We start from the raw sequence: 27,998 nt of genomic DNA on the forward strand, positions 1-27,998 counted from the left end.
TCGTGACGTTCCCACTATGATGGGCACATGCACAAGATACCTCGCTGTTTGTCGGGTCTACGGTTCCCATTCAAGTCGGCGCTATACGGAAGCCTGACACTGCACCTACCCTTTGCATCATTTCTGCATTTAGCGATGATATTCGGAGGATAGCCTGCAGCGTCGCCATTTTAACATTTACCCACTCGGCATCGGTTTCCGATAGGTTCGGGTTATGTCCCAGAATATGTATCTAGAAATATGTTGGTGAGCGTGGCTTTTAGCTGTGTTTAAATGTGCTGAAATGTGTGTGTGTGTTTGTGGTAATGTAGCGGTTAGCGCGCTGCGCTACGAACCCCGGCGGCCCGAGTTCGATTTCCACTCACGGCCAACACCAGTGACAATTATCTCAACCGGTCCCGGGCCTCCCCTAGGTCGACTCAGCCTCAAATGAGTACCTGGTGCGCTGTGTAAACAACGCCACTAGGGAGACAAAGGCGGCCGGGTGTGATGCTGGCCACCCACCCCATCGTGTGCCGTACCGGCCTTCAAAGGTGCTCGCTTACAGCACTTGCCCCAAAAGTGTGTTAAGTCTATACGGAGGATCTTTGTGTGTGTGAATGGGTCATCTGTAGAGTAGGGTGTGAGAGTGAGTGCGCACATGCTCATGAGTGAATGTGAGTATGGTTCCATACGTGATTGTGTTTGGGTGCGAGGGTGAGTGCTTGGGTGGATGTGAGTGCTTGGGTCTGTCAAATAGTTGGGTGTGTGCGTGGTTTTGGTTTCCTAGTGAATGGGGGTTGTCATTGAGTGAGCAAGCGGTTTCGTGTGTGAGTGGTTGGATGCGTGAGTGAGTGGTGGGGTGTGGGTGAGTGGTTGGATGCGTAAGTGGTGGAGTGTGGGCGAGTGGTTGGATGCGTGAGTGAGTGCGTGGTGGAGTGAGTGAGTGGTGGAGTGTGTGTGAGTGGTTGGATGCGTGAGTGAGTGGTGGAGTGTGGGTGAGTAGTTGGATGCGTGAGTGGTGGAGTGGGCGAGTGGTTGGATGCGTGAGTGAGTGGTGGAGTGCGTGAGTGAGTGGTGGAGTGTGGGCGAGTGGTTGGATGCGTGAGTGAGTGAGTAAGTGGTGGAGTGTGTGAGTGAGTGGTGGAGTGTGTGAGTGAGTGAGTGAGTGGTGGAGTGCGTGAGTGAGTGAGTGGTGGAGTGTGTGAGTGAGTGGTGGAGTGTGTGAGTGAGTGGTGGAGTGTGTGAGTGAGTGTCGTGGGGTGTTTCTGTGCGTGTGGTCTGCGGTAACACGACCCAGGGCACCACGTGGTGTGTGCGCCACTCAGAATAGACTCTCGTCATCAGAATCGGGGTGAAGTCTGTGAAGATCGCCAAGCTCACTCTTTTCGAGTGCTGTTAGCGAGCACCTATTACGCCCGGCACAGGGCGCAGTGGTGTGTCCAGTACCACGCTCGGCCGCCTTTGTCTCCCCAGTACTGATTTCTTACAACATACTGTACTATATACTCATTTAAGGCTGAGTCGACCTCAGAAAGTTCCTGGTTTAGAGTGAGATGTTAATGATATCTGCGGTGGTAAATTAAACCCAGCTCGTATGCTGACCGCTCCTGTAAAATAGCCCATGGGACAGAGCAAAACTTGGTATCACTTAAGGTTTAGAAACATTACTTGTGCCGATGTTATTTATTTATCCAGCGAATACCAGTGAATTACTTGATATCCCACTCATGCCAGAGGGTTGTATCTTATAATTCGCTGTTATCGGCCACATCAATAAATTCGGAACCGCGGAAAGCGATGCCTCGTTAGGTGGTGTGCCGGGCAAAGTGAGAATATCCGATCCGGGCCCGTGGACTTAATGGAGAAGCGTCGTGGCCCAGGACCAGACGGGGGGGGGTCTCCTCCACTCGACCCCCCCCCCCAACTCCGGACGCGTTCCGCATCAGCGCAGCAGCGTGGACTTTACGCGCGTCCCCTGCGTCGCCACGAGTAACGCGCGCGCGTGGTTCGCTGGGGGGGGGGAGCCCTGCTTGGCCCAGACTCTGCGTGTCCAGCATTCACAAAAGATAAAGATCCCCCGTGCAGCCTTGACAGACTGTCGGGGCAAGTGCTGTTAGCGAGCACCTATCAAGGCCGGCACGGCACACGAGGGGGTGGGTGGCCAGCACCACGCCCGGCCGCCTTTGTCTCCTCAGTGGCGATGTTTTACACATCGCACGAGGTACTCGTTTGAGGCTGAGTCGACCTAGGGGAGGCCCAGGACCGGTTCAGATAATCGTCACCGGTGTTGGCAGCGAGCACGAATCGAACCCGGTTCGACTTCTTGACTTAAAGCTTTCGTAACTGCAGGAATTCATATTATTTGGGTCTTTCGGTAAAGTCACGTAGATAGGTTCAAAGAAAATAACAAAAAAATAAAAAAAACTACGACGTTTCAATCGCATCATAAGCGTTCGTCATCAGGATGATCAGGTTGACGAACGCTTGTGTTGCGATCGAAACGTCGTAGTGTTTTGTTATTTTTCGTTATTTTCTTTGAACCTATCTCCGTGACTTTACCGAAAGACCCAAAGAATAGGTTAAAGTCTGTTCGGGCAGGTGAGTTTTTCTTCAGATAGGCGAGGGTATGTTCAGACAGGTGAAAGGTGAGCGAATCAGTTTCGTAATAGGTTGAGTTTCTATTTAGATATGTGCGTCCGTACATGCGACAGCATATTCACACAGATGAAAGCGTTCATAAAGGCGTCTATGCAGACATGTGCGACTCGTGAGAGTGTTAACACGAGTCTGTTCATGAAGCGTGAGTGTTTATTCGGACAGATGAGAGGGCTTTCATACAAACTGGGGGATTCCTCATGCCCGCAGCAAGGAAACCAGGCTCTCCCATACGACGAATCACTCGTTTGTCGAATCATTCGGAGTAGACGCGAATGCTGCGCCAATGTCACACGTGGGCTCACGGAGCGCACTCAGTTGCCAACACGAGACAGACACTCACCGGATAAACAACGCAAAGGACGCGGTAACAAAGGGTTCGAAAATACACGTTTCTCAGTGGAATCTGGACGATTCGTCGAATCATCTGGTGGATGATGATGGGGGTGTCGGGGGGGGGAGGATGATGTGGTGTTTTGGGGATGATGGAGGTATCGGTGGGGGAGGGTTATGGGGGTATCAGTGGGAGAGGGGGGTGATGGGGGTATCGGGGGGGGTGGAGGGTGATGGGGGTGTTGGGGTGTGATGGGGGTATGAGGGGGGTGGAGGGTGATGGGGGTGATGGGGGTATGAGGGGGGTGGAGGGTGATGGGGTGTTGGGGGGGGTGATGGGGGTGTCGGGGGGGGAGGGTGATGGGGTTATCGGTGGGGGAGAGTGATGGGGATATCGGGAGGTTGGGGGTGATGGTAAGATATGACCAGGTTGTAAAGGCAACGACTCAGTGTATGGGTATCCTGATACTATTACTCGGAACCGGTCGCGAGCTTCGCCTGCTTCCTATCGGGTTTTGGCGTCACACTCAATGGGAGGCGAATTACTCGGTTCACCGACGCCGAGGATCGTGCAATGTGCAAGTATTTAGCGAGACACGTGAGAGCCAAGAGGAACCTGACTCTACCCAAATGAGTGAAACCAAATCAAACCTCCTCGGCGTTAATTTTGGGGACCTCATATTTTTTAATCCTTTATATTAAGTTCACTTGCGCGCTTGCTTGCTTGCTTACTACCGTGAAAATCTTTCGGTCGTTTTTTTAACCCACTTCCCGTGATCCAATCGAGCTGACATTTTCCACACAGACTCGTTGTGCGTGACAATTAATGTTCGTGAAAATTTTTTTCCAAAATTTTACACTTTTTAGGACAAAAATATTATATTTAATTACCAATTTCTTAATGGTGCCATGCAATCATCTGACCCATAGGTGGCAGCCATCTCAAGCCAGAGGACGAGAGGACTCTAGCCGCCACGCATATAAAGGATTTATAGTGAAAACTTTGTTTTTACGGGTTATATTTGTTTTGTTAAATTGCGTTCGGATTATTTTTGTTCGACGCTCATTTGCGCAAATAGCCTCGACTCTCCGCTTTAGCCAAATGTCAACATTCTTCACCCCTTTCCGGAACATGACTTCATCATTATAACTGAGATCACTCGTACTAAAAGCTCTTCTGGAATAACCGCGCGTCCCGTCCTTTGCTCCGTCTCCACCACAGAGGTCCCACAACAACAGCGAGGCGCGTCTATTTCGGGACGCGTGCGACATCCAGTATTTGAAACTCCTGACTTCACCGCTTTTGGCGAGGCCCGACAGCCTCACCAACCCCACCGAACAACTGCACCCTTCCCCTAAACGCCAACGCGTCGCCGTTCGTACAGAAATCAACCCAACCGTGTCAAAATCACCCATTGGGACATCTACAAATTCACCTACCCATAAAGTCACCCATCAACCGATCCACAATGTTACACGCAAGAATTTACTCGTCAAGCCATCGTGTCGAGTCACTTCATCGAGTCACCCACCAAGTCATCCACTAAGTCACTCGCATGCCCAGAGAGCAACTCAGCCAGGACGAGACGTCCAAAAAGACGCCCATAACCCCTCTTCTTGGTTCTTTCGGTAAAGTCACGTAGAATGGAAACAATAAAAATAATAAAATAAAACATGATAAAATAATTCTCACGACGTTTCGGCCACAACGCAAGCAGCCGTCATCAGGTGAAGACCAGGTCTGTTATTTTATGATTTTTATTGTTTCCATTCTACGTGACTTTACCGAAAGAACCAAGAAGATGAATCCCTGCAGTCACGAAAGCTTTAAATCGAAAGACGCCCACAACGTCACGCACCATCAAGTCAGCCACGTGCCCAGACAACAACACAACCAGCTCGAGTCACCCACCATGTGAGCCAGCGATCCAGATACCAACTCAGCTCACCCACCGTCACTCAAGCCAACTCAACTCACCCATTCGCCCGCCACCCACTCATCAGTCGGCCCACCCACACGCCCAACAACCGAGTCCCTCACTCACTCACCCACCAAACCCCCACTGCAACAACTTCCCCATCAACTCACCCACAAACCACGACACTCACCCACCACCCACCTATCCACGCGTCCATCAGCTCACCCACGTGCGCACCGGCAAACCCGCCCACCAAACAGCTGTCGTCTCTCTCGCACAACTGTTGCTGCGCCCATCCCATATTCCCCTGTTCCCCACCCCGCAAGACCCCCCTCGACCCCCCTCGACCCCCTTCCTCCATCCGAGAATCTTCCACGCGTGGCTAATTATACACACTGGACACACACAACGCGTATATATGTACACACACGGACGCGTCTCGGGCACAGAAGCAGAGCGCATGGAGAACAATTGGCATCTCCGGAAGCGATTACCTTGCAGGAGGCGTAGGTTGACACCGCGAGGCGTTAGAAGCCGAGAGTCGTGCACACAGAGCATAGCGGCGCCATATCGACGAGGTTTCTATATGTGCAGGATAGAGGCAAGCCCCGGGTGTGCTTTGGTTCGGGCTACGTTTAGGAATTAGGTATTTTTTTGAGGCCGAGAAGTGTGGCAGTTCGTTCATCATTCCATCAGTCTATCGGCGCATCATTCCATCAGTCTGTCCGCTCAGCTGTTCATCAGTGCGTCTCTTCCTACATTCGTGTAAAGGCACCTCGTCATCATAAAAGGCTTGGGGCGCATCTCACTCCTTGCCCTACCCACCCACCCACCCGATCCGTCCGTCATTCCGTCGTCCCCTGACCATCACCCTTGCGACGCCTGCACCCCCCCTACTCCTCCTCCTCTTTCCACCACCATCCCCCATCCCCCCCGCCCTTCAACACCCCCACCCAGAGCGGCCACCACTCCACTGCTAAATTTATCCTTCACCCAGAAATACTCGGGCCACAGTAGACGCCCTCCGCGCCTCCACACGCGCCGCAATTCCTCGGGCCTCTTTCTTTTGGCCGCGCGACCCCCAGGCATCGGACGCGCATCTTCCGCTGAGCGAGGAGACAGAGGCGGGTGAAGATCGCTGGCCGTCATGGATCCGCGCGTCGCTGCCCTGAAGAGCATGGAGGAGGAGTTGCGCGTGTACCAGACCACGCTGCTGCAGGACGGATTCCGAGACCTGCTCGACGAGGGCAAGATGATCGACTGCGAGCTCAAGGTGGGCGACAAGAAGCTGCCCTGCCACCGGCAGGTGCTGGCCGCGTGCAGCCCATACTTCCGCGAGATCCTTCTGTCGGAGGAGTCCGAGGAATCGGGAAAGAAGAAGGCGACGGCGACCGCCACCGCGAAGAAGGAAGTGGTCCTCGACGACGTCGACCCCACGGTCCTCGAGATGATCCTGCGCTACCTCTACACGTCGGAGATCGCCATCACGGATGACAACGTGCAGGACATCTTCGCGGTGGCCAACATGTTCCAGATCCCGTCCATCTTCACGGTGTGCGTGTCCTACCTCCAGCGGCGCCTCGGCCTCAGCAACTGCCTGGCCGTCTTCCGCCTGGGCCTCCTGCTCGACTGCCCCCGTCTCGCCGTGTCGGCTCGGGACTTCATCGCCGAGCGCTTCGGCGCGCTGTGCAAGGACGCGGACTTCCTGCAGCTGAGCGCCCAGGAGCTCATCCCCATCGTGGCGTGCGACGGCCTCAACGTGGAGAAGGAGGAGGTGGTGTGGGAGGCGTTCGTGGGCTGGATCAAGCACGACAAGGAGGAGCGCATGAAGAGTCTTCCCCGACCTCTTCGACTGCATACGATTCCGCCTCATGGCCAAGGACTTCGTGCGCGACCACGTGGAGAAGAGCGACCTCGTGAAGACCAACCCCGAGCTGCAGAAGAAGCTCAAGCTGGTGGGTCATGGGGGGGGGGGGTTATGAGTGACGGTGGGTGGAGGTGGATGATGATGATGATGAGTGATTGTCGGTGATGTTAGATGGTGAGGATGGTGGAGGTGGATATCAACCCTCTCACTCGCTAGCAGAGATGTAACGATCGCTCACACCAACCCCTTCCTCATAACAATCATTTATTGTTTTAAATAAATTTTAATGTTTTTTTTTATAAGAAAAAAATGCTCAGGGGGTGATACCTGAACCCAGGAATTGTTAAGATCCGAGCCAGCAGTTTAAACTCATGCATTCCGCGTATTAAAGGAATCCTCTGTGAGCGTCATATCCCCAATACCCCCTCGGCTCCAGCGCCTCGATACTGTTGGAGCTAGTGAGGCGGGCAGGTCGATACTTTCTAAACTGTACGACGTTTGTAGTGATGTCCCCTAGTATGAATGGGATTTCCCCAGGAAGTTCATTGCCTCCGTGGGTTGCGAGGTGGCCAGGAGATAGCAGTATCTATTAGTTATTCAATCTATCTTTGCGGAATCTTGAGAAGTATCGTATGCATGCATGTATGTTGCACTTCTTTCGCACCGTACGTAGCCAACCGTACTAATCGGTCGTATGTATACTGGCTTATTTGCAGGTACACCAGTTTCCTATCACATTAAGTCAATGGAATTGACCGAACATCCAATGTTGCAGGACCCCCATGAAAATAATAGCCTTGCTGCCCATTGAGGCTTTCCTGGATAACCAAAGGCATTGTGGTCACGATTTAATATACACATTATTTGTAATCTATTAATAATACCACTTGCAGCTAGGTTCATAGCGCAGTGTGCCAACCGCTGCACCACCGCTCCCCTCATTGTCGTAACACCTCAAGTGTAAAAGTTTGTGTCGCGTTGATGGACAACGGGTGAGACGGTGGAAACACCCTCTGCTTTAACAACCACGCAGGTGGTGCCAATCCTTCTGTGGCTCAAGTGGTGGCATTCGGCGTAGTTAATCGATGTGAACGAGAAAAAATGTATGCATGAGGCAGCTGCATATAAAACGGCGTGGTGGTCGACCATCCAAGCAATACCCAGGCTCAAATCTGCGTTGTTTTCCGAGATCTCATGAGACCGGCCTCATTCCAGGTGATTTGGACACGGGCCTAGGAGACGCCGTATGTGGTGCCAATCCTTCTGTGGCTCACGGGGTAACACTGGGATCCAAGCGGGTTGTGTAGCTCCATTTGGCCGGGGTTTGGTGACTTTGCACGACTGTAATCCAGCGCTTTACAGGCCGAAAGTTGGTGGCTCAAGCCGCGCTGTGTGAAGCTCCCAGCCCCACTGGGCTGCTTGCGAGGTCGCCGCGCCGTGGCAGCACAGCAAGTGGGTTTGGGAAACCGTCCGTGCAACGAGGTGGGGATTCTTCGATCACCCGTAGGGTCTCCAATCACATGGAGCCAAAACAGTCGGTTGCAAAAAAAAAAATTGTCAAACATCCCAATGCATGAATGATATCATACAAGCAAAGTTCAATTTGTCCGAGCAAAACTTTTATTAAAAAAAATCGATCACGTATATAATACCTCGTCACGAGCACTGCCCTAACAGAAACATGATATACAATATTCGACGTTTCGGGCAATGACCCTACAACGATCAAATACATATCATGTATTTCGTTTGAAACCCCATCCCACTCCACTCAAAAAACAGGCCGAGAAAAACCAAATCATTCTCTCGGTTTTTTTGTTCTTCCGAATAAGTAACTTTTTTATAACGCGGGCAGTGAAGAGTCGGTATCGGGGCACGGGACACGGGGAGGTGGCGAGGGAGGTAAATTTAGCAGCGCGCCGCTTCCCCACCGAAATAGCGACGACGCATTCCAGACGCAGCAGCGGCTGTCGATTGTGAGGGTCTGGGGGTGGCGGTGTGGGGGGGGGGGGAGCCGGGGGAGCAGGGGAGGGTTGTGAGTGTTGCAGGGGGCCAGTCGGCTGTTAAGGCACGTACGTTGACACTTCTTTCGCACCGTACGTCAGTCGACTGCGCTAATCGGAGGTGCGGGGGAATGACAACAAATTAAACACAAAAATGCATTTTTGATGTCGACGATTCAAAGGTGCCATAGCTCCAGTGGCTTCCTAATATGGGAAGGAAGAGCGTTCCAGACGGCCGCAGGAGCGCGAGATGCAGCGAACATCTTTGTTCGATGACTCGCCAAATGCCGATGCAGTGGGGATGACCGCAGGGGGGAGAGTGTGAAGAAGGCTTCACTCTTGATTTTAAGGCTTCACTCTTGATTTTAAGACTTCACTCTTAATTTGAAGGCTTCACTCTCTATCGCGACTTGAACGAATGCGGGTCGAGGGGGCAGGAGTGGAGCGAGAGGAAGGTTGCGGCGGGGTGAGGGATCACAACCGACGGTGCTGTTCACGATTCGTGGAATTGAAGACGGACGTGATGTAAAAATAACTTCCAGAATGATGATGCTCATCATGATTCGATATCAGTGAGGATGACGATCATCGCGATGCTGCCGCCGCTGGTGACATGAAAATGATGGAAGATGCAAAAGGCGATCACGATGACGCGAATGAATGATGACGACGACGACGATTTAATTACTGGACCTGTACTGAAAATGATAACCCATCTTCTTGGTTCTTTCGGTAAAGTCACGTAGAAGGGAAGTAATAAAATAATTAAAATAAAACATCATAAAATAATTCTCACGACGTTTAGGCCACAACGCTGCAGTCACGAAAGCTTTAAATCGAAATGAAAATGATAACGTTCAAATTGTGACGATGTCAGTGACGACAATGCTGCAACCATTGGCGACGATGATGTTGGGGAGATGATGATAGCAGTCAGTGCCGCATTATCTTTTGTAGCAAAAGTAGCTACATATGTAGCAGAAGTAGCTACATATGTAGCAAAAGTAGCTACATATGTAGTAGCTACAGGCCCCACACCTTCAAGGGCCCCGCGCTAAAAGCTTTCAAGCTATCAATTCCGGTTCAGCGATTCTGCACTTGCTCTATTACTAAAGTACTATACTGCCTTAAACTTTTATGAACGACTGGGTCTTTAGGTTATCTGGCTGTATAGCAAGTTCAACGTGTATGTGTTTTAATATTTGTGGGATTTTTTTTTATTTAGGGCCCCTTTATAACATAATGCTACAGGCCCCGCGCTATCTTAATCCGGCACTGATATCAGTGATGCGGATCACAACGACAACAACAGCAACGACAACGGGGGGCGCCCAATTGACAGCGAAAACATCGTGAGGACGACGACGACGACACTACGAACGACGACCAGGGCAAATACGCTGACGACGATGCTGATGGTGGTCCTCCATGCCCCCACCCCGCCGCCCGCCGTGTCGCCAGGTGAAAGACGCCTTCGAGGGGAAGATGCCCGAGCCCCAGCCGGTCGTCAGCGCCGGCAAGTCCGGCGCGGATGGGAAGGCGGGCGCCGCCACGGTCAACGGAGACGTGGAGGCGGTGGATGACGAGCAGGCGGCCCTGCTGCCCAGCATCCTCAACGACAACAAGCGGCTGGGCATGTACGCGCGCCACCTCATCCTCCTCGTCAACGACGAGGCGGCCGTGGCATACGACCCCACGGAGAACGAGTGCTACCTGGCGGCGCTGTCCGGCGAGCAGGTGCCGAAGAACCACGTGAGCCTGGTGACTCGCGAGAACCAGCTCTTCCTCGCCGGCGGCCTCTACTACGACGAGGAGAACAAGGACCAGCCCTACCAGTCCTACTTCGTACAGGTGAGCCTGACCAATCACACACCAGGCAGGTGAGCCTGACCAATCACACACCGTGTGTGTGCGCGCGCGCGTGGTTTAATTGTGCCTGTTGCAGCTGTGTGCGTTGTTTTGTGTTTGTCGGTCTGTACGTACGCTCGAGGTTTGCGAGTGTTCACCTTTGGGTGAGTGCGTGGTTGCATTCCGTTTGCGTGGCTCTGTGTGTGCACGACCCCGCACCGTCGGTGCATGCACCTCCCCCCCCATCGCCCCTTGCCCCCATTGCATGTACAGCACGTAGCCAACCGTGCCCGTGTATTCCTACCCTACCCCCGACCTCCACCCCGCAGCTCGACAACCTGGAGGGAGACTGGATGGGCATGCCCCCCATGCCCTCCCCACGCGTCCTCTTCGGCCTGGGGGAGTCGGAGAACTCGATCTACGCGGTCGGAGGCAAGGAGCTCACGGGAGACGTGACCCTGGACTCCGTGCTCTGCTACGACAGAAAGTGCGGAAGTTGCGCCCACACGCACACACACACACACGCACACACACACACATGCACACACACACGCACGCGCACACACACACGCACACACGCACATGCACACACACGCACACACACACACGCGCACACACACACGCACACACACGCACGCGCACACACACACACGCACGCGCTCACACACGTGTCCTGTGTTGCGTGGCGAGGTTGACCACCAGTAGATCAGACGGATCATAATGGTCGTGTCACAAACGTTGAGTCCACATGACTGGAAATGCTGCGAATGTGGGTCCGAGCCAATGATCTGTGTGTATGTCGCATGCTCTCCCAGGGGGTTATAATCAGAATCAGATTGTGTATTCATACTGGAGGAATCCGATGGGCTATAAAGTTATTTTTCAGAGATGTCTGCCTGTTTTAGAGACACTGCGTTGGTACCGCTGTTCGAATCAGAATTTCAGTCTCCTGTGATTGATATATTTTTGGGTGCGTGACTGCACACACCAAAACATATATATGACATTTGATTTGTCATTGAATCATGATAAATTCCAACTCTGATGATAATTCACGAGTTTGATTTCCATGAAACGAGCGCCACTATGAGTAGGGCATTTGAGGATGTAAGAACCACCCAGTGAAAAAAAGAAGCAATTGAAGGGGACCTTAAAATTCAAGTATTTCTGTGATGTCATCTTCCAGAAGTTATTCTATAGCACACTAACTTCTCTGATAGTTCCCAAATGGAATCTTGTTTACGACAACCAACAGCACGAATCGCGTAAAACTATTCTCAGCCAAAAGTCCCATTATTAACACTTTTGGATTCAAACCCAGGCTTTCAAAGTGGATAGCTCACTCAGTGCTCGGACGCGGTATTTATCTCCCTAAGTTCGCCCGGCAACCCACGGAATCGTGCCTGCAAGATGCCACGAATTTGCCCTCTGAGATGCCCGTGTCCCCATCTGCTCAGGTCCTTCAAGTGGGGCGAGTCGGACCCGCTCCCGTACAAGGTGTACGGACACACGGTGGTGTCCAACAAGGACCTGGTGTACGTGCTGGGCGGCAAGTCGGACGACAAGTGAGTGGTGACGCCCGGTGGTTTTCCCACGACCGAGAGCAATTGGTCCTGAAATGCCCCCAGATGTCGTCCGATCTCAGAATACATTTTACAAGAGAATTTTGATTAATATGGCGTCTGTGTGTATGCATGTTGAGCTGTATGTTGAGCTTCTTTCACGCCGTACATAGCCAACCGTGCGAATCAGAGGTGCAGGAAATGCGATCGCGGCTACACGCGATCGCGGCTTAAGACGCTGCGGCAAGGAACGGTGGGCGTGTTTAGTTTACGGAGAGAGGCAGTCGGTTAGAGGCAGAGGGGAGTTAATGGGATCTCCCGAGACTGGACTGAAGCAGGGGCAGCGAACTGATAAGTTGGTATCGCTGGGGGAAGGGAGGGAGTTCCAGATGACAGAGCTTCCAGAGGACAACAAGTGACCTCCCGCTGAGCGAAAGGTTGAGTGTGAAGGCTGTGACAGAGACGCTTGCTTGGTTGCTGCAGTGGAGAGAGTATAGAGGCATGTAGGCTGGGGCTGCAATGTGTCCAGGCAATGAGATTACAGCAATAGATTGCTAAATCCATCTGTGTGGCGCTTTGAGTGTTATCCCATCATATTGCATGGATTTTCTCCAGGTGCTCCCATTTCCTACTGCACGTTAAACACGTATTGCGCGTATTAATAGAACTGGCCGAAGATCCCTGGTGGTGGTGATGATGATGGCATTCGGTTGATGCTGACGAGCAATTGAATGATTGCCATTGACACTTTGCCTTGCCGCCATACGGACCAAACTAATGATAATAGTAATAATTTAAAGAATAATGCAATTTTATTTACCCTACAAAGTGTCCCTAAGTCTCATTTTCGTAAAACATTTCCACGCCCGGCACACCACATCCAGTTTCCCTCTCGCTGTGACTCTGGCTAAAAGTCACGTGCCTATCCCAGTCCACCAACGACCCGGAAAATATTCGTCCAGAAATGAATCCCGGGAATGTTCTCATCAGAATATGGCGCTGAGCCGTCTCTCCTCCCCGCCCTCGCCCCTGCCTCTCCTCCTCCTCCTTCCTCTCCGCTCGTGACACCTGCAGGAAATGCCTGAGCAAGGTCATGGTCTACAACCCCAAGAAGTTCGAGTGGAAGGAGCTGGCGCCCATGAGCGTGGCGCGCTCGCTGTGCGGGGCAGTGCTGCACAAGGGCAAAGTGTGGGTGGCGGCCGGCGTGGTGGAGGGAGGCCTCACCGCCTCCGTGGAGGTTTACAACATCGCTACCAACAAGTGAGCCGGGGTCCCGGCGGTGTGGGAGGGCTGGATAGTCAGTGGGTTGATGTGTGTGGGTGGGTGTGTTGATAGGTTTGTTGTTGGGTAAGTGGGTGGATAAGTAGGTAGGTGTGTAGATTGGTTGGTGGGTGGGTAAATAAGTTGGAGAGTAGGTGGATACATAGGTGGGTGGGTGATTGAGTGAGTGGGTTTGTAGGTGTGTAAGTGGAAGGTGGATTTTTAGTGCGTGTGTGTGTATACGAGAGGCTGTGGCTGCTTGGTATATGTATGAATAGATGAGTGTGTGATGGGCGGATAGTGGGTGGATTGGTGGGTATGGGTAGGTGCATAATAGGTGGATAGGTATATGGGTGGGTGGATAGTGCACAGGTACATGGGAGAGATGTGCGAGGGAGTGGGAGGCGACGAGGACGTCCCATTTCATTCCTTGCACCAGCTTCCATGCTAACCTCACGGTGCCACTACCTCCACGTCTACCACCACCACCACCGTCCCTGACCCTCCCACCCTGGCTCTCCCCCCCCCCCCCCCCCCCAGGTGGGAGACGCAGACGGAGTTCCCGCAGGAGCGATCATCGCTGTCCCTCGTGAGCATGGATGACGTTCTCTACGGCATCGGGGGCTTTGCCATGGTGCAGGCCGAGGGCGAGCAGCAGTTTGCGCCCAAAGAGATGACGGACGTGTGGAAGTGCGTGCCCGCACTCGCTCACGACGACGCGATCACACTTGCACACACCTGCGATGATGATTTTCCTCTCTCTTGTTGCTGCTGCTGATGGTGGTGGCGATGATCTTCATAATCTCGCTGCCTCTTGGAGATGACAATGATAATTATCTTTAAATATCTTCGTAATGCGAGAGTGATAGTGTTTCTGGCTGCCGACTGCTGCTGCTGCTAATGTTGATCATGAGTTTCTACTATGTTGTCACGACTTCTGTTGCTGCTGTGATAATTTTCCTCTCTTTTGCAAACGATGAAGTATGTATGTTGAACTTCATACTTAGCCAACCGTGCTAATCGGAGGTGCGGGAAATGATTGTGAGGATTATTCATTCTCTCTCTTGCTGCTGCTTCTGCTGGCGATATTGATGATGATGATGATGATGATTTTTCTTTCTCTTGCTGCTGACGATGATGATGATGCAGGTATGACGAGGAGAAGAAGGAGTGGGTCGGGCTCTTGCGCGAGATCCGATACGCGGCCGGGGCCTCGTGTCAGTCCGTCAAGCTCAACGTGCTCAAGATGGCCAAGCTGTGACAGCACACACGCACCCATACATACACGTAAACACACACACACACTGACACACACACACGTAGGTACGTCTAAACACACACACACACACGCACCGATACATACACTTAAACACACAAGCACACTGACACATACATACTGACACACGTACGTCGAAACACACACACGCACCGATACATACACTTAAACACACACACACTGACACATACATACAGACACTTAAACACACACACACACACTGACACACACACGTACATACGTCTAAACACACACGCACCGATGCACAGCCCTCGACCTACATGCACATTCACACGCGTCTGCGAGCAATCCGCATCGTCAACCTCGTCCCGTCATCGTCGTCCCACCGACTCCTGCCCCGTCCCCAACCTCTCCCCGTCGGGGTGCATATCTTCTTCGCGAGAAATAGTCACGTAGCGATTAACACGAACGCGTACGGCTTTGCGTGCAGAACAAAGACAAAGATCCTTCTATCACCTGGACAGACTTTTGGGGCTAGTGCTGTTAGCAAGCACCGCTGAAGGCTGGTATAGGTGGGTGGCCATCACCACGCCCGGCCGTCTTTGTCTCCCCCCCCCCCCCCCCAGTGCTGATGTTTACACACTGCACCAGGTACCTATTTGAGGCTGAGTCGACCCGTTCAAATATTCGCCACTGTTGTTATTTGTGAGCGGGAATCAAACGCATGGGGTCGCCCGGGTTTGTAGGGCAATGCGCTAATCACCGCGCCACCGCTCGCCCAGAATAGGTGCTCGTCAACAGCACTCCCAGTCTATATCGCTCTCAGTAGGGGGAACTTTATCTTGGTGTGTGTGTGTGAATGGGTGTGTGTGTGTGGAGCGGTTGTCGTGGTGGTTATACGGACGTTGAACTTCTTTCGCACCGTACGTAGCCAACTGTGCTAATCGTAGGCGTGCGTGGGGAAGGACAACAAACTAAACACGCACAAAACTGTTTTCAATAAATCGTTCGTGCACTACGCCACGAATTCGATTCAGGGCCACGGTTACCATCAGTGGCCAATTATATCTGGATCCGATACGAGCTCGACCCAGCCTTAAATCAAGTGGCTGTTGTTGTTGATTGTAAACATCAGCACTGGCGAGACCACGTGGTGCTGTTTAACACTATCCCATCGTGTGCCGTGCCGGCCTTAATAAGTGCTCGCCAACAGCACTTGCTCCAATGATCTGTTGAAGGCTATATGGGGGATCTTTGTCTTCGTATAGATGTGAGTGTGCGTACGTATGTATGTAGAGTGTTGAGTTGTGCGCGTGTGGGTCTGTATTTAGATTGATCTTGTGTTATTCATTAAGTGGGCTTTATTAATGACACTGCAGCTGGCATTGAGACAGGATGAACAATTAAACTAAATTCTTTCACAGAACCCGTCCCAATGTTCTTCTCTGCTCAATCACACTCACTCCATGACGCATTATGCACGTGATGAATGTTGCTAAACACCTTCTAGAAGGGCTAGAAAGCTGAAATTGTACACACATTTTTGTCCAGTCTTTGCCAGTCTAACTGGGAAAATTCCTAATTACAAAAACATCTGTGAGCTTGGGAGGTTGATTGGTCTCACTCATAGGACAGGGTTGGCCTACATTTCTGCGTTTTTTAACATTCGAGTCTCGTGCGAAGCACAAATACAAAATCTGCATCATCAATCGTGAACCAAGTAAATTCGCCTCCTGTGGAGTGTGACGCTCAAGCCACCAATATGGAACGAGCTGCAATCCCTTCAACGTTACCGGAGGAAATTATTAGAATAAAATAAAACCGCGGTGGTATTATTGAAACCGAAGAAGGCCGTTAGGAACGTAATAATGCATCTCACTCATTGATTCACATCGATTTTTAACTCACGATGTACGCATCATTTCATTTTCATTTATTATTAGGTATAACCATGTGAGCCATGTGGCTCTTGACTCGGGTGCAACCGCAACAAAACAAAAGCATGAACAAGAAACATCTTAAAGTGACTACACGCAACAGAAAAATCTGGGAACAACAGCAAAGGCTTCCAGAAAAAACACCGTATTTCAACGCTGTGTGCAAAAATCCTAGTGGGATGCAAGTCAAACAACAACCATAAGACAATGTAGATTAAAGTTATCAGGTTAACGCTGTACTACAACAAACAAACATGGCTAAACCAAAAGTTTTCAAAATCACCAAAACAAAGCTATAAAAACAATGTAACAGTGATCATAGGAACTGTGATTAAAATTTAACAATAAACGATATACATAACATGTACGACCAAACGGTGTGGCGAGAAATCATATTTTTAGATTCATATACAGCATATTACTAGGTTAACGGGACATTCCCAGCCACTAGAGGCCGCTATATTCACGAACAGTGTTAGAATAATAATACTGTACTGTAAAGCCCTCCGTTTGGCCGGTGAAATGTCCACTTTGTATTGTATACACTTGCAGAGAAAAAAAAAATACTTTAGATATTGTATCTTGATTTGAAGCTTTCGTGACTGCAGGAATCCATACTCTTTGGTTCTTTCGGCAAAGTCACGTAGGTAGAAAAATAATAGATCACGACGTTTCGATCGCAACACAAGCAATCGTCATCAGGTTGGACAACCAATCGAAACGTCGTGAGAATTTTATTGTTGAATTAATTATTTTTTATTTTTTTATTTTTCTTCTACGTGACTTTACCAAAATAACAAGAATAAGATGTGAACATATTTCCAAATTCCTTAGGTCGCCGATGGGATATTCAGTGGTGTGTTCCTGGTGCAAGGAATGAAATTGGGAGCCCCCTAATCCAATTTCCTCCCTCTTCATCGCTCGGTGCCTCGGCCCCGTGGGCCCCTGTGCAACTCAACCGCCTGCACTCTCGATGGCTCCGCCACTGGGAGGGCTCAGGGAGAGCCGCATGTATGTATGTTGAACTTCTTTCGCACCGTACGAAGCCAACCGTGCTGGTGGGATGTGTGGGGATGGACAACAAACTCAACACAAAAAAGCAGTTCTAAAGAAATAAGTTTTCAATCGAGATTTAAAAGTGCATAGCGCCAGTGCCTCCCTAATATCGGAAGGAAGAGCGTTCCAGACGGCCGCAGAAGCGCATCTGAAAGTGCGCGATGCGGTAACCGTCTTTAATCGATGGCCAGCCAAAAGCCGCTGCGAGGATGACCGGAGTTCGCGTGATGGTTTATGCTCCTTGACGAGATCAGCAAGGTGTTGCGGTTCATTTGCGGCAAGCACTTTGTGTGCAATGAGTGCGAGCTGGCGCCGGAGCCCTCACGCCGTTGCGTCCCAGAGGCCCTGCAGAGTGAACCCGTCTCGCAGCTTCTCGATGGCGAGGCCCAGCTCAGTGGAGAAGATCACCTCACGGTCCCTGTGCTTCTCGCGTCGCCGGGCAGCGCGGGAGGAGATGTAACGTGGTGGTGGTGGTGGTGTTAGAGGAATGGGTTGATGGTAGAGGTAGTGTCGTGGGGGTGATGGTGAGGGTGTCGTAATGAATGGGTCATGGTGGTGGTGTTAGAGGAATGGGTGGAGATGGTAGAGGTGGTGTCGTGGGGGAGATGGTGAGGGTCCCGTAATGAATGGGTCATGGTGGTGGTGTTAGAGGAATGGGTGGAGATGGTAGAGAGGAATGGGTGGAGATGGTAGAGGTGGTGTCGTGGGGGTGATGGTGAGGGTGCCGTAACGAATGGGTCATGGTGGTGGTGTTAGAGGAATGGGTGGAGATGGTAGAGGTGGTGTCGTGGGGGTGATGGTGAGGGTGCCGTAACGAATGGGTCATTGTGGTGGTATTAGAGGAATGGGTGGAGATGGTAGAGAGGAATGGGTGGAGATGGTAGAGGTGGTGTTATGGGGGTGATGGTGAGGGTGCCGTAATGAATGGGTCATGGTGGTGGTGTTAGAGGAATGGGTGGCGATGGTAGAGGTGGTGTCGTGGGGGAGATGGTGAGGGTGCCGTAACGAATGGGTCATGGTGGTGGTGTTAGAGGAATGGGTGGAGATGGTAGAGGTGGTGTCGTGGGGGAGATGGTGATGGTGAGGGTGCCGTAATGAATGGGTCATGGTGGTGGTGTTAGAGGAATGGGTGGAGATGGTAGAGGTGGTGTCGTGGGGGTGATGGTGAAGGTGCCGTAACGAATGGGTCATGGTGGTGGTGTTAGAGGAATGGGTGGAGATGGTAGAGGTGGTGTCGTGGGAGAGATGGTGATGGTGAGGTGCCGTAATGAATGGGTCATGGTGGTGGTGTTAGAGGAATGGGTGGAGATGGTGAGGGTGGTGCTGATGGTGAGGGTGGTGTAACGGGTTGGGATTTTAAGTGATGTAAGAGGATTTTGGTGGAGGTGGTGATGATGAGGTTGTGAGAGAAGACGTTAGTGACTTGTTCACATCCATCTTGAATACCTTTTTGTAAAATATATATATACTATCTCGCAAGGAGGACATCTGAACACTTCCTCACACTGCAACTCATTTACATGTTACAGTGTAAAAGAATGTCAAGAGATAATTATCATACCTTGTTCTCATCAGCAAAGTAAGCCTTCAAACAAAGAACACGTGTTACTATGGATTCTTACATTCTCCATAAAAATATACATCATTTATAGAACTGAAATTGTGCGACGAAAAAAACATGACGTACTGAGGAATGGTGATGGCTTAGGGAAGCCTTTTACCAGCAGTGAATTGATAATTATGGATGATGATGGCGGCGAGGTAACGGAAATCTTGAGCATGAATATACGTGCGTTCTGGAATTTGGGAAATTGTCGCAATGGGGGCCTCAAATATAAAGCCCAGTACGTGGAGGATTGTGTGGCTCAGGATGCTAAAGATTACCATGCCAAAACTACTAAATATTAAAGAAAACTATTTTTTATTTAACCAGGTAAAACTCAGAGCTATATAGCTCTTTTTCAGAAGCGGCCAGACCGTAGATGATAGCTCAACGAAGTGGCTTATCACGTAGAAATGTATATCAGCTAAATACTGTGAGCGTATGTTTCTCAATGTGGAGGGAAACACCGGAGGACCCGGAGACAAAATCCACGCGACCACAGGGAGAACACGCAAACTCCAAACATACAGCAGGCGTCAGGGTCGGGATCGGGATCGAACCCACGACCTCCTGCATACCAGGCGAGAGAGTTAACACCTAGCTAGCACTGCTGAGATGTTTGGTTGCAAACCCCGTGATTAAATCGTAAACAGAGTTTATGGTTGTCAGCCCAGTCATTGGTGACTGGGCTAAATCTGTCTCATTCCAACTCTCACAATGAAAGGATACCTCAATGGCAGGGCGTGTGAATAGGTGACACCAGGGACAGAATATGATTATGATGGTTATGAGGATGACGATGAAATCTGCGATTGACCCCACACTTGTGCTGGAGGGCCAGGTACCGTGTGAGCATCGCTTTTGGAGAACCCAGGCTCCAGCTCCATGTCATCATCCACCTGCGCCTCCTTCACTTTCTCCAGTGGAGCCGGCTGCACAGTGGGGGTGGGTCAGGGAGGATCGGAGGAGGGATGGGGGGGGGGTCGTGGGGGGAGCGGTGGAAGATCACGGGACCTGTGGTCCGTCTCCACTCACTGCAGCGCTGGAGGTCTGGTGCCCCGCTAGGCCAGGAGTGATGCTTCAAGTAAGCAGAGCACCCTTTATGAGGTCTTGAGTGATCGAGATATGTGTTTGGAAGGTCAGACGACCCTTTTGAAGTAGTGGGGGTGGATCTGAATGTTTGAAGAACATACATGCACCTGTGAGATATGTTTTGGTGGATACAAGGACTTCGTGCACGTTTTGGAGTGGACTTGCATCTATTTTTTTGGATTTAGATTGTTCTGACGAGGTAGGCTCCAAGTGATCTGGTGAGGTCTGAGCGATCCAATAGAATATTGGATGTACGTGCTTGGGTCAGTGAGATGTGGGTTAATCGGAGTCATGTGTATTGGTCTCAGGAGGTCTAGAGGCCTCTGAAGCCTGTGGAGTGGATCTCCGTGTGTGTCCGATGGATCAGAGATGCACCTAGTGACCTGAGCGATGCCTATTTGAGGTAGTGGATGAATGTGCCTTGGTCAGAGAAATCTGTGTGGGTCTGAGAAATCGTGGGACCTCCGTGGAGTCTTTGAGGTGCAGATATGACGTGAACCTGGGACGTGTGCGTGGGTCTGGGAAGTCATGGAGGTCATCCGCACCATCTCCTCCATGTGGAAGCGCACGCCCATGTCGGGCTTTGCTGCGAAGACGCGGTGCAGACTCTGCAGCTCCTGCGACATCGTGCGCATCAGGTCGGGGGGGTCGGCACGGAATCCCAGCACGTAGCCGCCACTCTGCGGGGCACGCAGAGTCCCACGTGAGAATCCGCTGGGTCCCCGTGTGAGAGTCCACGGGGCAACTGTCTGCACCACTGCGGAGATTGTCGCGGTTGTGCCGTGTGGCTTTCCCATGCGTCTTTGGGCTGTCAAGCCTTTTTATTGTTGAGCATGATGTCCGACGTTTCGCTCCACATACTGGGAGTCGAAAGTGGTTTTCCTATGGGTAGACTAACTCCCTGCCGTAGGAATGTGAAATTGTCGTCGCTGGCTCAGGGTTGTAAATAAAACATCGTGCTCATTTGAGCAGGAAATCACATGTGACTTTGACTAACCTCCAGCCATAACTCTAGGCCGAATCAGAACCTTTGCGCATGGTCGAATCACCTCCCTGAATGCGCTCAACCTGGCCAGATCGCGGAAGCTCAGCAGGGTTTGAGCCCGGGTATGACTTGGATAGACAACTACTTTGTCTCATGGCAGGCCTCCCGAAGAAGGCTTGAGACTCCGAGAAGGATCTCGTGGGTCAATGAAGGGGCTCGTTGTCAATGTCCCCACCTCACCTGCTGAGTGCACTCAATCACGAGGGCGGCTCCAAACTTTGAGTCCCGGAGCTTCACGGATCGCTACACAGCGGGAACAGCAACGACATCATCGAGAACAACGATGAACCGCACGGGCAAAAGAAAATGAAACCCCAAAAACTGACTGCTATTTTCTAGTAGCTGTGCATCCCCGGCTGTCTTTTCTTTAAGTTATGGTCAATCTTGCCTCTTGTGGTGACAGAAGTGGCTGAGGTATATGCTCGTGTGTAGTATCTGAAAGATCTATTCGGCCCTCAATAAGGGAAATGGTCTCCATCCCTGCTTTGTGTGTTGTGTGCGTTGCTGTTGTTATAGCCGTAGTGGTCGTGAGGAGCGGTAGTGTAGAGGTTAGGGCACTTTGCTATGAACCCTGAGCTTACTTCCCACTCACAACTTGATATCAGTGACGATGTCCGAGCCGGTCGTGGGCCTGTCCTAGGTCGTCTTGACCTTAAATGAGTACCTGGTGCGGCGCATAAACATCAGCACGGGGGAGACAATGCCACCCGGGCGTGGCGCTGGCCACCCGTGCCCTCGTGTGCCGTAATGGCCTTAATAGGTGCTCACGAACAGCAGCACTTACCCCAATGGTCTGTTAAAGTCTACACGGGGGACATTCGTCTTTCGTTATTGCGTGGGCGGCCACGTTACGCACGATTTGCAGGAAGGGGATGCTGACGTTGAAGCACATGTTCGTGGCAGCGAACCACACGACTCGAATGTTCGTGATGAAGAAGCTACCCAGGTTCCCCTGCAAGAGAGATGACACTCACACCTGTATGGACTCGATTACGACCATGCATTAGTATATATGATTAATATTGCTCTCGGCATATGTCGAGAATGAAACAAAAATGAAAAGTGCACAGAGAAACGTGGAGAGGTGTGCATGCTTGGAATTGCACAGAGAGGCAGGAAGAGGAACACTTCGATTGGAAAACAGACGCAAATCAAAGACCTCATATTGACGGGTTTAAGGATCGTGGGCTTGGGCAGACATCTCTAGAGGGGGGTTATGGTCGATGGTCGAGACCAACGTTGGAGGAGCAGCCAAGGGAGGGATACACGCCCGAGAGTACATCCACCGTGGAGATGGCAGCGATGAACTCGGGTCCCGGGAGGATTGGAGAGATGGCGATGACTCGGATTGATCGTGGCTGACGATGATGATGACGATGATGGTGTTAAGGCACGTGCTCTCACCGTGGAGATGGCAGCGATGAACTCAGGTCCCGGGTGGACTGGAGAGATGGCGATCACTCGGATTGATCGTGGCTGACGATGATGATGACGATGATGGTGTTAAGGCACGTCCTCTCACCGTGGAGATGGCAGTGATGAACTCAGGTCCTGGGTGGACTGGAGAGATGGCGATGACTCGGATTGATCGTGGCTGACGATGATGATGATGACGATGATGGTGTTAAGGCACGTGCTCTCACCGTGGAGATGGCAGCGATGAACTCAGGTCCCGGGTGGACTGGAGAGATGGCGATCACTCAGATTGATCGTGGCTGACGATGATGATGACGATGATGGTGTTAAGGCACGTGCTCTCACCGTGGAGATGGCAGCGATGAACTCAGGTCCTGGGTGGACTGGAGAGATGGCGATGACTCGGATTGATCGTGGCTGACGATGATGATGACGATGATGGTGTTAAGGCACGTGTTCTCACTGTGGAGATGGTAGCGATGAACTCAGGTCCCGGGTGGACTAGAGAGATGGCGATCACTCGGATTGATCGTGGCTGACGATGATGATGATGACGATGATGGTGTTTGGGCATGTGCTCCCACGCTTATCACCGCGAGCCGGTGTTTGCGAACCTGCTCGCTGGACAGGTTCCACACCCCATCCAACCGCCGGCACATCTCTTCTCCGGGCAGCAGCCGCAGGTTCCCATCGCTGATGATGGCCGCGCGCAGCTTCAGGTCCCGGTACATCTTGGACGTCCCGTACGCCCTGCCAGATGCCACGTTGGTGGTCAGCTACAGTGAGGGCCGTCCATAGGTGGGGTACGAGGCCCGGAGCAAATCCCACTGCGTGAGCACCCCCTATGCTTTCAAACTAAACCAGGACTGTATTACATCTGACACCGTGACATCAAAGCGCGGGGCCCCCCCCAAAGTGCGGGGCCCGGGGCGTCGCCCCGATTCGCCGCACCCTATGTTGGTGGGGGTCGTTAGTGATCACTGTCAGTCACTAGATGCCATGTTGACCACCAGTCACGAGACACCATGGTTTGGGTTAATTAACTACCATCGGTCGTATGTCGCCATGTCGATGGTCAGTAGCAATCATTAGTCACCACGTGCCATGCTAGCGGTCAGCGATGACCCTTCGTCACGAGACGCCGTCTCGGCGGTGGGTGGCAATCGTGGGGGGCTCGGCGACCTGCACACGGTGAGGATGGAGGTGAAGAGCCGCGGGCTGCCCGACTCCAGGTTCGTGAAGATGAACTCGAAGCGAGTGTTTCCACACTTGGTGAGGATGTACAGCGCCTCGGTGTGTCCGCGCAGCTTCTGCACGAGCGATACATCCATTCGGTCATTCACTCCGTCGATAAAGAGGGACACTCTTGAGTCGAGAGCAGTGGGGTCCCAAGCAGGGCCGTCTATAGGCGTGACGGGCCCGGGGAAAATCCCACTGTGTGAGCCCCCCCCGATGCCTTCAAACTAAACCGGCAGTATTACATCTGACACCGTGGCGTCGAAGCATGAGGCCTCCCCCCCCCCCCCCCCCCCCCCAACAACTGCGGGGCCCAGGGCATTCGCCCTGATTCGCCATACCCAGGGGATGGCTCTGGTCCCAAGTCCCAACCTGCGCTCCAAGGACCATTGGTAATCTGCAAAGGCGTGGGAAGTGGTCCGCTGAACTATAGCAGTTGCTAAAATGAAGAATAGTTCTCATGTATTTTTGTTAATCTATTTTGAATGGTGCATTGCAGTCCTCTATAATCTTTTGAGTGCTGACAGCGACAGCCAACGGGTCCATAAAGGTTGCGAACCACTGCTATAGAGGGTATGTCGGCCTATTCTCCTACATTGGCCAGGCATCTTGGAAAAGGTGAGCTTGCTCACACTTTACCTGCCGATGGACTGTGGTGAGACCCATTTATACTGCTGAGTGCATAGAGGCGGTGGTTGTGGTGGTGGGTTGGTGTGGGATGGGGGGCGGATTGGGAGACTTTAAGAAACTCGCCCCATTGTTTCCACTGCCGTGCCGGCAGATGGAATTGAACCGGCGACCTCTGGACCGCTCGTCCAGTGTGCTGCCAACCCTTACACCGCTGTGGCAGCCTCGTCCCTAAGATGTGTCACGACGAGAGAGGGAACGGTGGTTCGCTGGGTGACGACGATGCCCGTAATGTGTGTGGGCATCGTCGCACCGGGAGTGGTGGCGTAGCGGTTGGCGCTACGCTGCGCTACGAACCTGGCCGCCCGAGTTCGATTCCCGCTCACGGCCAACACCACCGGTGACGAATAATTATCTGAACCGGTCTTGGGCCTCCCCTAGGTCGACTCAGCCTCAAATGAGTACCCGGTGCGGTGTGTAGTAAACATCGCCACTGGGGAGACAAAGGCGGTCGTGCGTGGTTGCTGGCCACCCACCCCCCTCGTGTGCCCTTCCGGCCTTCATAGGTGCTGCTCGCTAACAGCACTTGCCCCAACAGTCTGTTGAGGCTACCAGGGCCTTTAGGGGCTGCAGCCCAGGAGCCTCCAGAAATTGAAGTGAAAAGTTCTTTCATTTGTGAACGCTGCATTTGTATTTGTTGTTAGCCTCGTAAAAATACATTTTATTTTTCTTGAACTTTGTTTTCCTTTTGAAAATATTACTGGGGGGGGGGCTCACAGTCCCTGTAGCCCAGGGGCTTACACAATCTCAATCGGGCCCTGCTGGCTACACGGGAAGGGATCTTTGTTTTCGGTAGCGACCGGGGGCAGTCGGGGCCGACTCGCACAGGGCGCATGGGGCAGTGCTGCCACGCTCACCGAGTTCACCAGGCGCTTCTCGATGCTGATGACGCAGTTGAAGCCGATGGCTGCGTGATGGAAAGAGCGGTGTGAGGAGCGGACCACTCGGGTACGCGGTGGACATCATCATCATCATTATAATCAACATCATCATCATTATAATCAACATCATCATTATAATCATCATTGTCATCATCACCCGTGGTGATAGGAATGGTGATACCACCGCTGCTGCTGCTGATAGAAGAGAATGATTGTTGCTGCTGATGGTGATGATGACAGTGTCGCCGATGATGGTTATGATGATGTGACAATGTTTCCTGATTATTTTTCTGCCGCTGCCAAAGCTGATCCTACTGATGATGATGATGATAATGATGCCGCTGCTGCTGATTGTGTTGCTGCTGCTGTTGCGGATGATGACGACGGTGATGCTCATGGTGATAATAACGAGGCCTACGATCATGTTGATGCCACTGCTTCTGATGATGACAATGTCAATGATGCTGCTGCTGCTGCTGCAGCTGATGGTGACAGTGATGCTGCTCCTGATGAAGACGAGGACGAGCTGAACTTACTCAGGTTGATGCGGTAGAAGGACTCCGAATTCCAGAGCACGCGCAAGTTGGTGACCACCAGCCTCCCTGGCAGAGGGGCGATCATCTCGGTCACACATCTCTCTCTCTCTCTCCATCGCTCATCAGACGAGACGCCGATCCCTCGCTAAAATCACAGACAACGATCCCTGTACTATATGTTCCGGGTCGCTGGTAGACGAGAGTCGGCGCGTGGCAAGTAGCCACTTGCCCGAACGAGAGGTAATACTGCACGTGGCGTGGTGCCAGTCACATCATTATTTCCTGTCCAGGAGATCTCGGTCTCCGCCCCCCATCTCCCCCCCCCCCCATCTACCCCCCCCCCCATCTCCCCCCCCCCCCATCTCCCCCCCCCCCATCTCCCCCCCCCCATCTTCCCGCCCTCTTCCCCCCCCCATCTACCCCCCCCCCCATCTCCCCCCCCCCATCTCCCCCCCCCATCTTCCCGCCCCCTTCCCCCCCCCATCCCCCCCCATCTCCCCCCCGCCGTACCACTCTCTCCATTGTTCCCCTTGGTGTCCTCCACGGACTCCATCGTGTCCAGCACGAACTCTCCGGCTCGGGGCTTCATCAGCCTGCACAGAGACAAACGCGTGCTTGTAAAGCAACGAGGGAGGAGCGGTGGCGCAGCGATTAGCGCATTGCGCTATGACGTATGGTCAAGCAACCCCAATGTAACGCGGTAAGGGCTTCATCCAGCAGTGGATTGGCAAAGGGCTGTTGCTCTACTTTATTAGCATGAAACGTCGTGATATATTACTTTTTATTTTGTTTAATTTTTCTATCTACGTGACTTTACCGAAAGAAGCAAAGGGTATGGATTCCTGCAGTCACGAAAGCTTCAAATCAAGATTTATTATCATGATTCAAGCATCACGATCCCCGTATAGCCTTTACAGACTGTTGGGGCAAGTGCTGAAGGCAGACACGGCACATGAGGAGGTGGGTGGCCAGCACCACGTCCGGTCGCCTTTATCTCCCTTATAGGGATGTTTACACACCGCACCAGGTACTCAGTTGAGGCGGAGTTGACCTAGTGGAGGCCCAGAACCGGTTCAGATAATCATCACTCGTGTTGGCAGTACCGGATGAAGCTAGTACGGGGCCTGTAGCAAATGTTAGAAAGGGGCCCTAAATAAAAAAAAACGTAAATACTAAAACAAACATTTTTTACTTGCATAGTAAAGTAATTAGATGTTTTCATTTGCTATACAGCCAGATAATACGACAAATCGATAACCTTAAACAACTAGTCGTTCTTAAAAGATGAAGGCAGTATAGTACTATAGTAATAGAGCAAGTGCAGAATCACTAAACCGGAATTTATAGCTTGAACGCATTTAGCGCGGGGCCCTTGAAAGTGTGGGGCCCGTAGCATATGCAGTAGCTATGTGTAGCTACTACATGTGTGCCTACTACATGTGTAGTACATATGTAGCACATATGTAGTAGCTACATATGTTTGTAGCTACTTGTGCTACGAGGATAATCCGGCACTGGGTGTTGGCCGTGAGCGGGAATAGAACTCTGGACGCCGGGTTCATAGCGCAGTGCAATAATCGCTACACGACCGCTCCCCATATGAAGTATACACACACACACAGAGACACGTGAAACCACACACTCACTGCGGCGAGACATCGAAGCGGACTTCTCTGTCCTCCCATAGGGTCCCGCTCGCCGCGTTTCCATCCATGATCCAAGCTTCCCCCAGTCGCCTGCTCCCGACTTGCGCAGCGGCCGAGATCCCCTTCTGCCCGGTTTGGAGATGGGTCCCTCCCTCGCCCTGTGCCATCATCATCATCGCGCGTGGGTTGCGAGAGGG

General features: G+C 51.9%; 2 protein-coding genes across 3 annotated transcripts; one reads left to right on the forward strand and one right to left on the reverse strand.

The window, feature by feature from the left end:
- The first annotated feature begins 5,854 nt into the window (after window positions 1-5,854).
- Window positions 5,855-16,092, forward strand: KLHL41 (kelch like family member 41). Its single transcript, XM_061557377.1, is given in 8 exon segments — window positions 5,855-6,726; window positions 6,728-6,844; window positions 10,221-10,610; window positions 10,937-11,094; window positions 12,065-12,172; window positions 13,244-13,429; window positions 13,970-14,119; window positions 14,579-16,092. Coding segments are annotated over 8 exon segments (1,911 nt in total). The 5' UTR covers window positions 5,855-6,036; the 3' UTR covers window positions 14,691-16,092.
- Window positions 16,093-16,578: 486 nt separating this feature from the next.
- LOC133346068 (Bardet-Biedl syndrome 5 protein homolog) lies at window positions 16,579-27,995 on the reverse strand. 2 transcript variants are annotated; one of them, XM_061557379.1, is made up of 12 exons: window positions 27,802-27,995; window positions 26,666-26,748; window positions 26,156-26,221; window positions 25,596-25,645; window positions 23,998-24,125; window positions 23,430-23,565; window positions 22,256-22,351; window positions 21,580-21,642; window positions 20,900-21,034; window positions 20,108-20,194; window positions 19,221-19,244; window positions 16,579-18,082 (listed from the first exon to the last, which is right to left on the reverse strand). In XM_061557379.1, the coding sequence occupies exons 1-12, from the start codon at window positions 27,975-27,977 to the stop codon at window positions 17,981-17,983; spliced, it is 1,146 nt and encodes a 381-aa protein (XP_061413363.1). In that variant the 5' UTR covers window positions 27,978-27,995; the 3' UTR covers window positions 16,579-17,980. The 2 variants fall into 2 exon arrangements, with proteins under 2 accessions (XP_061413363.1, XP_061413364.1); XM_061557380.1 differs by having other exon boundaries at window positions 17,905-18,982.
- Window positions 27,996-27,998: the final 3 nt, after the last annotated feature.

The sequence above is a fragment of the Lethenteron reissneri genome, chromosome 23 (genome assembly GCF_015708825.2).
Source record: "Lethenteron reissneri isolate LAM-NWPU_2019-01 chromosome 23, ASM1570882v1, whole genome shotgun sequence".
Lineage (NCBI taxonomy): Eukaryota > Metazoa > Chordata > Hyperoartia > Petromyzontiformes > Petromyzontidae > Lethenteron > Lethenteron reissneri.

Excerpts from the sequence above, each read along its gene's own strand:
- LOC133346068 (XM_061557379.1), bottom strand. The coding sequence starts at position 27,977 with ATGATGATGATGGCACAGGGCGAGGGAGGGACCCATCTCCAAACCGGG. Across the intron at positions 21,643-22,255 it reads GCATCCCCTTCCTGCAAATC|CGATCCGTGAAGCTCCGGGA; the intron begins GTGCGTAACGTG and ends CCCGCTGTGTAG. Across the intron at positions 19,245-20,107 it reads CCAAAAGCGATGCTCACACG|GCTTACTTTGCTGATGAGAA; the intron begins GTACCTGGCCCT and ends CTTTGTTTGAAG.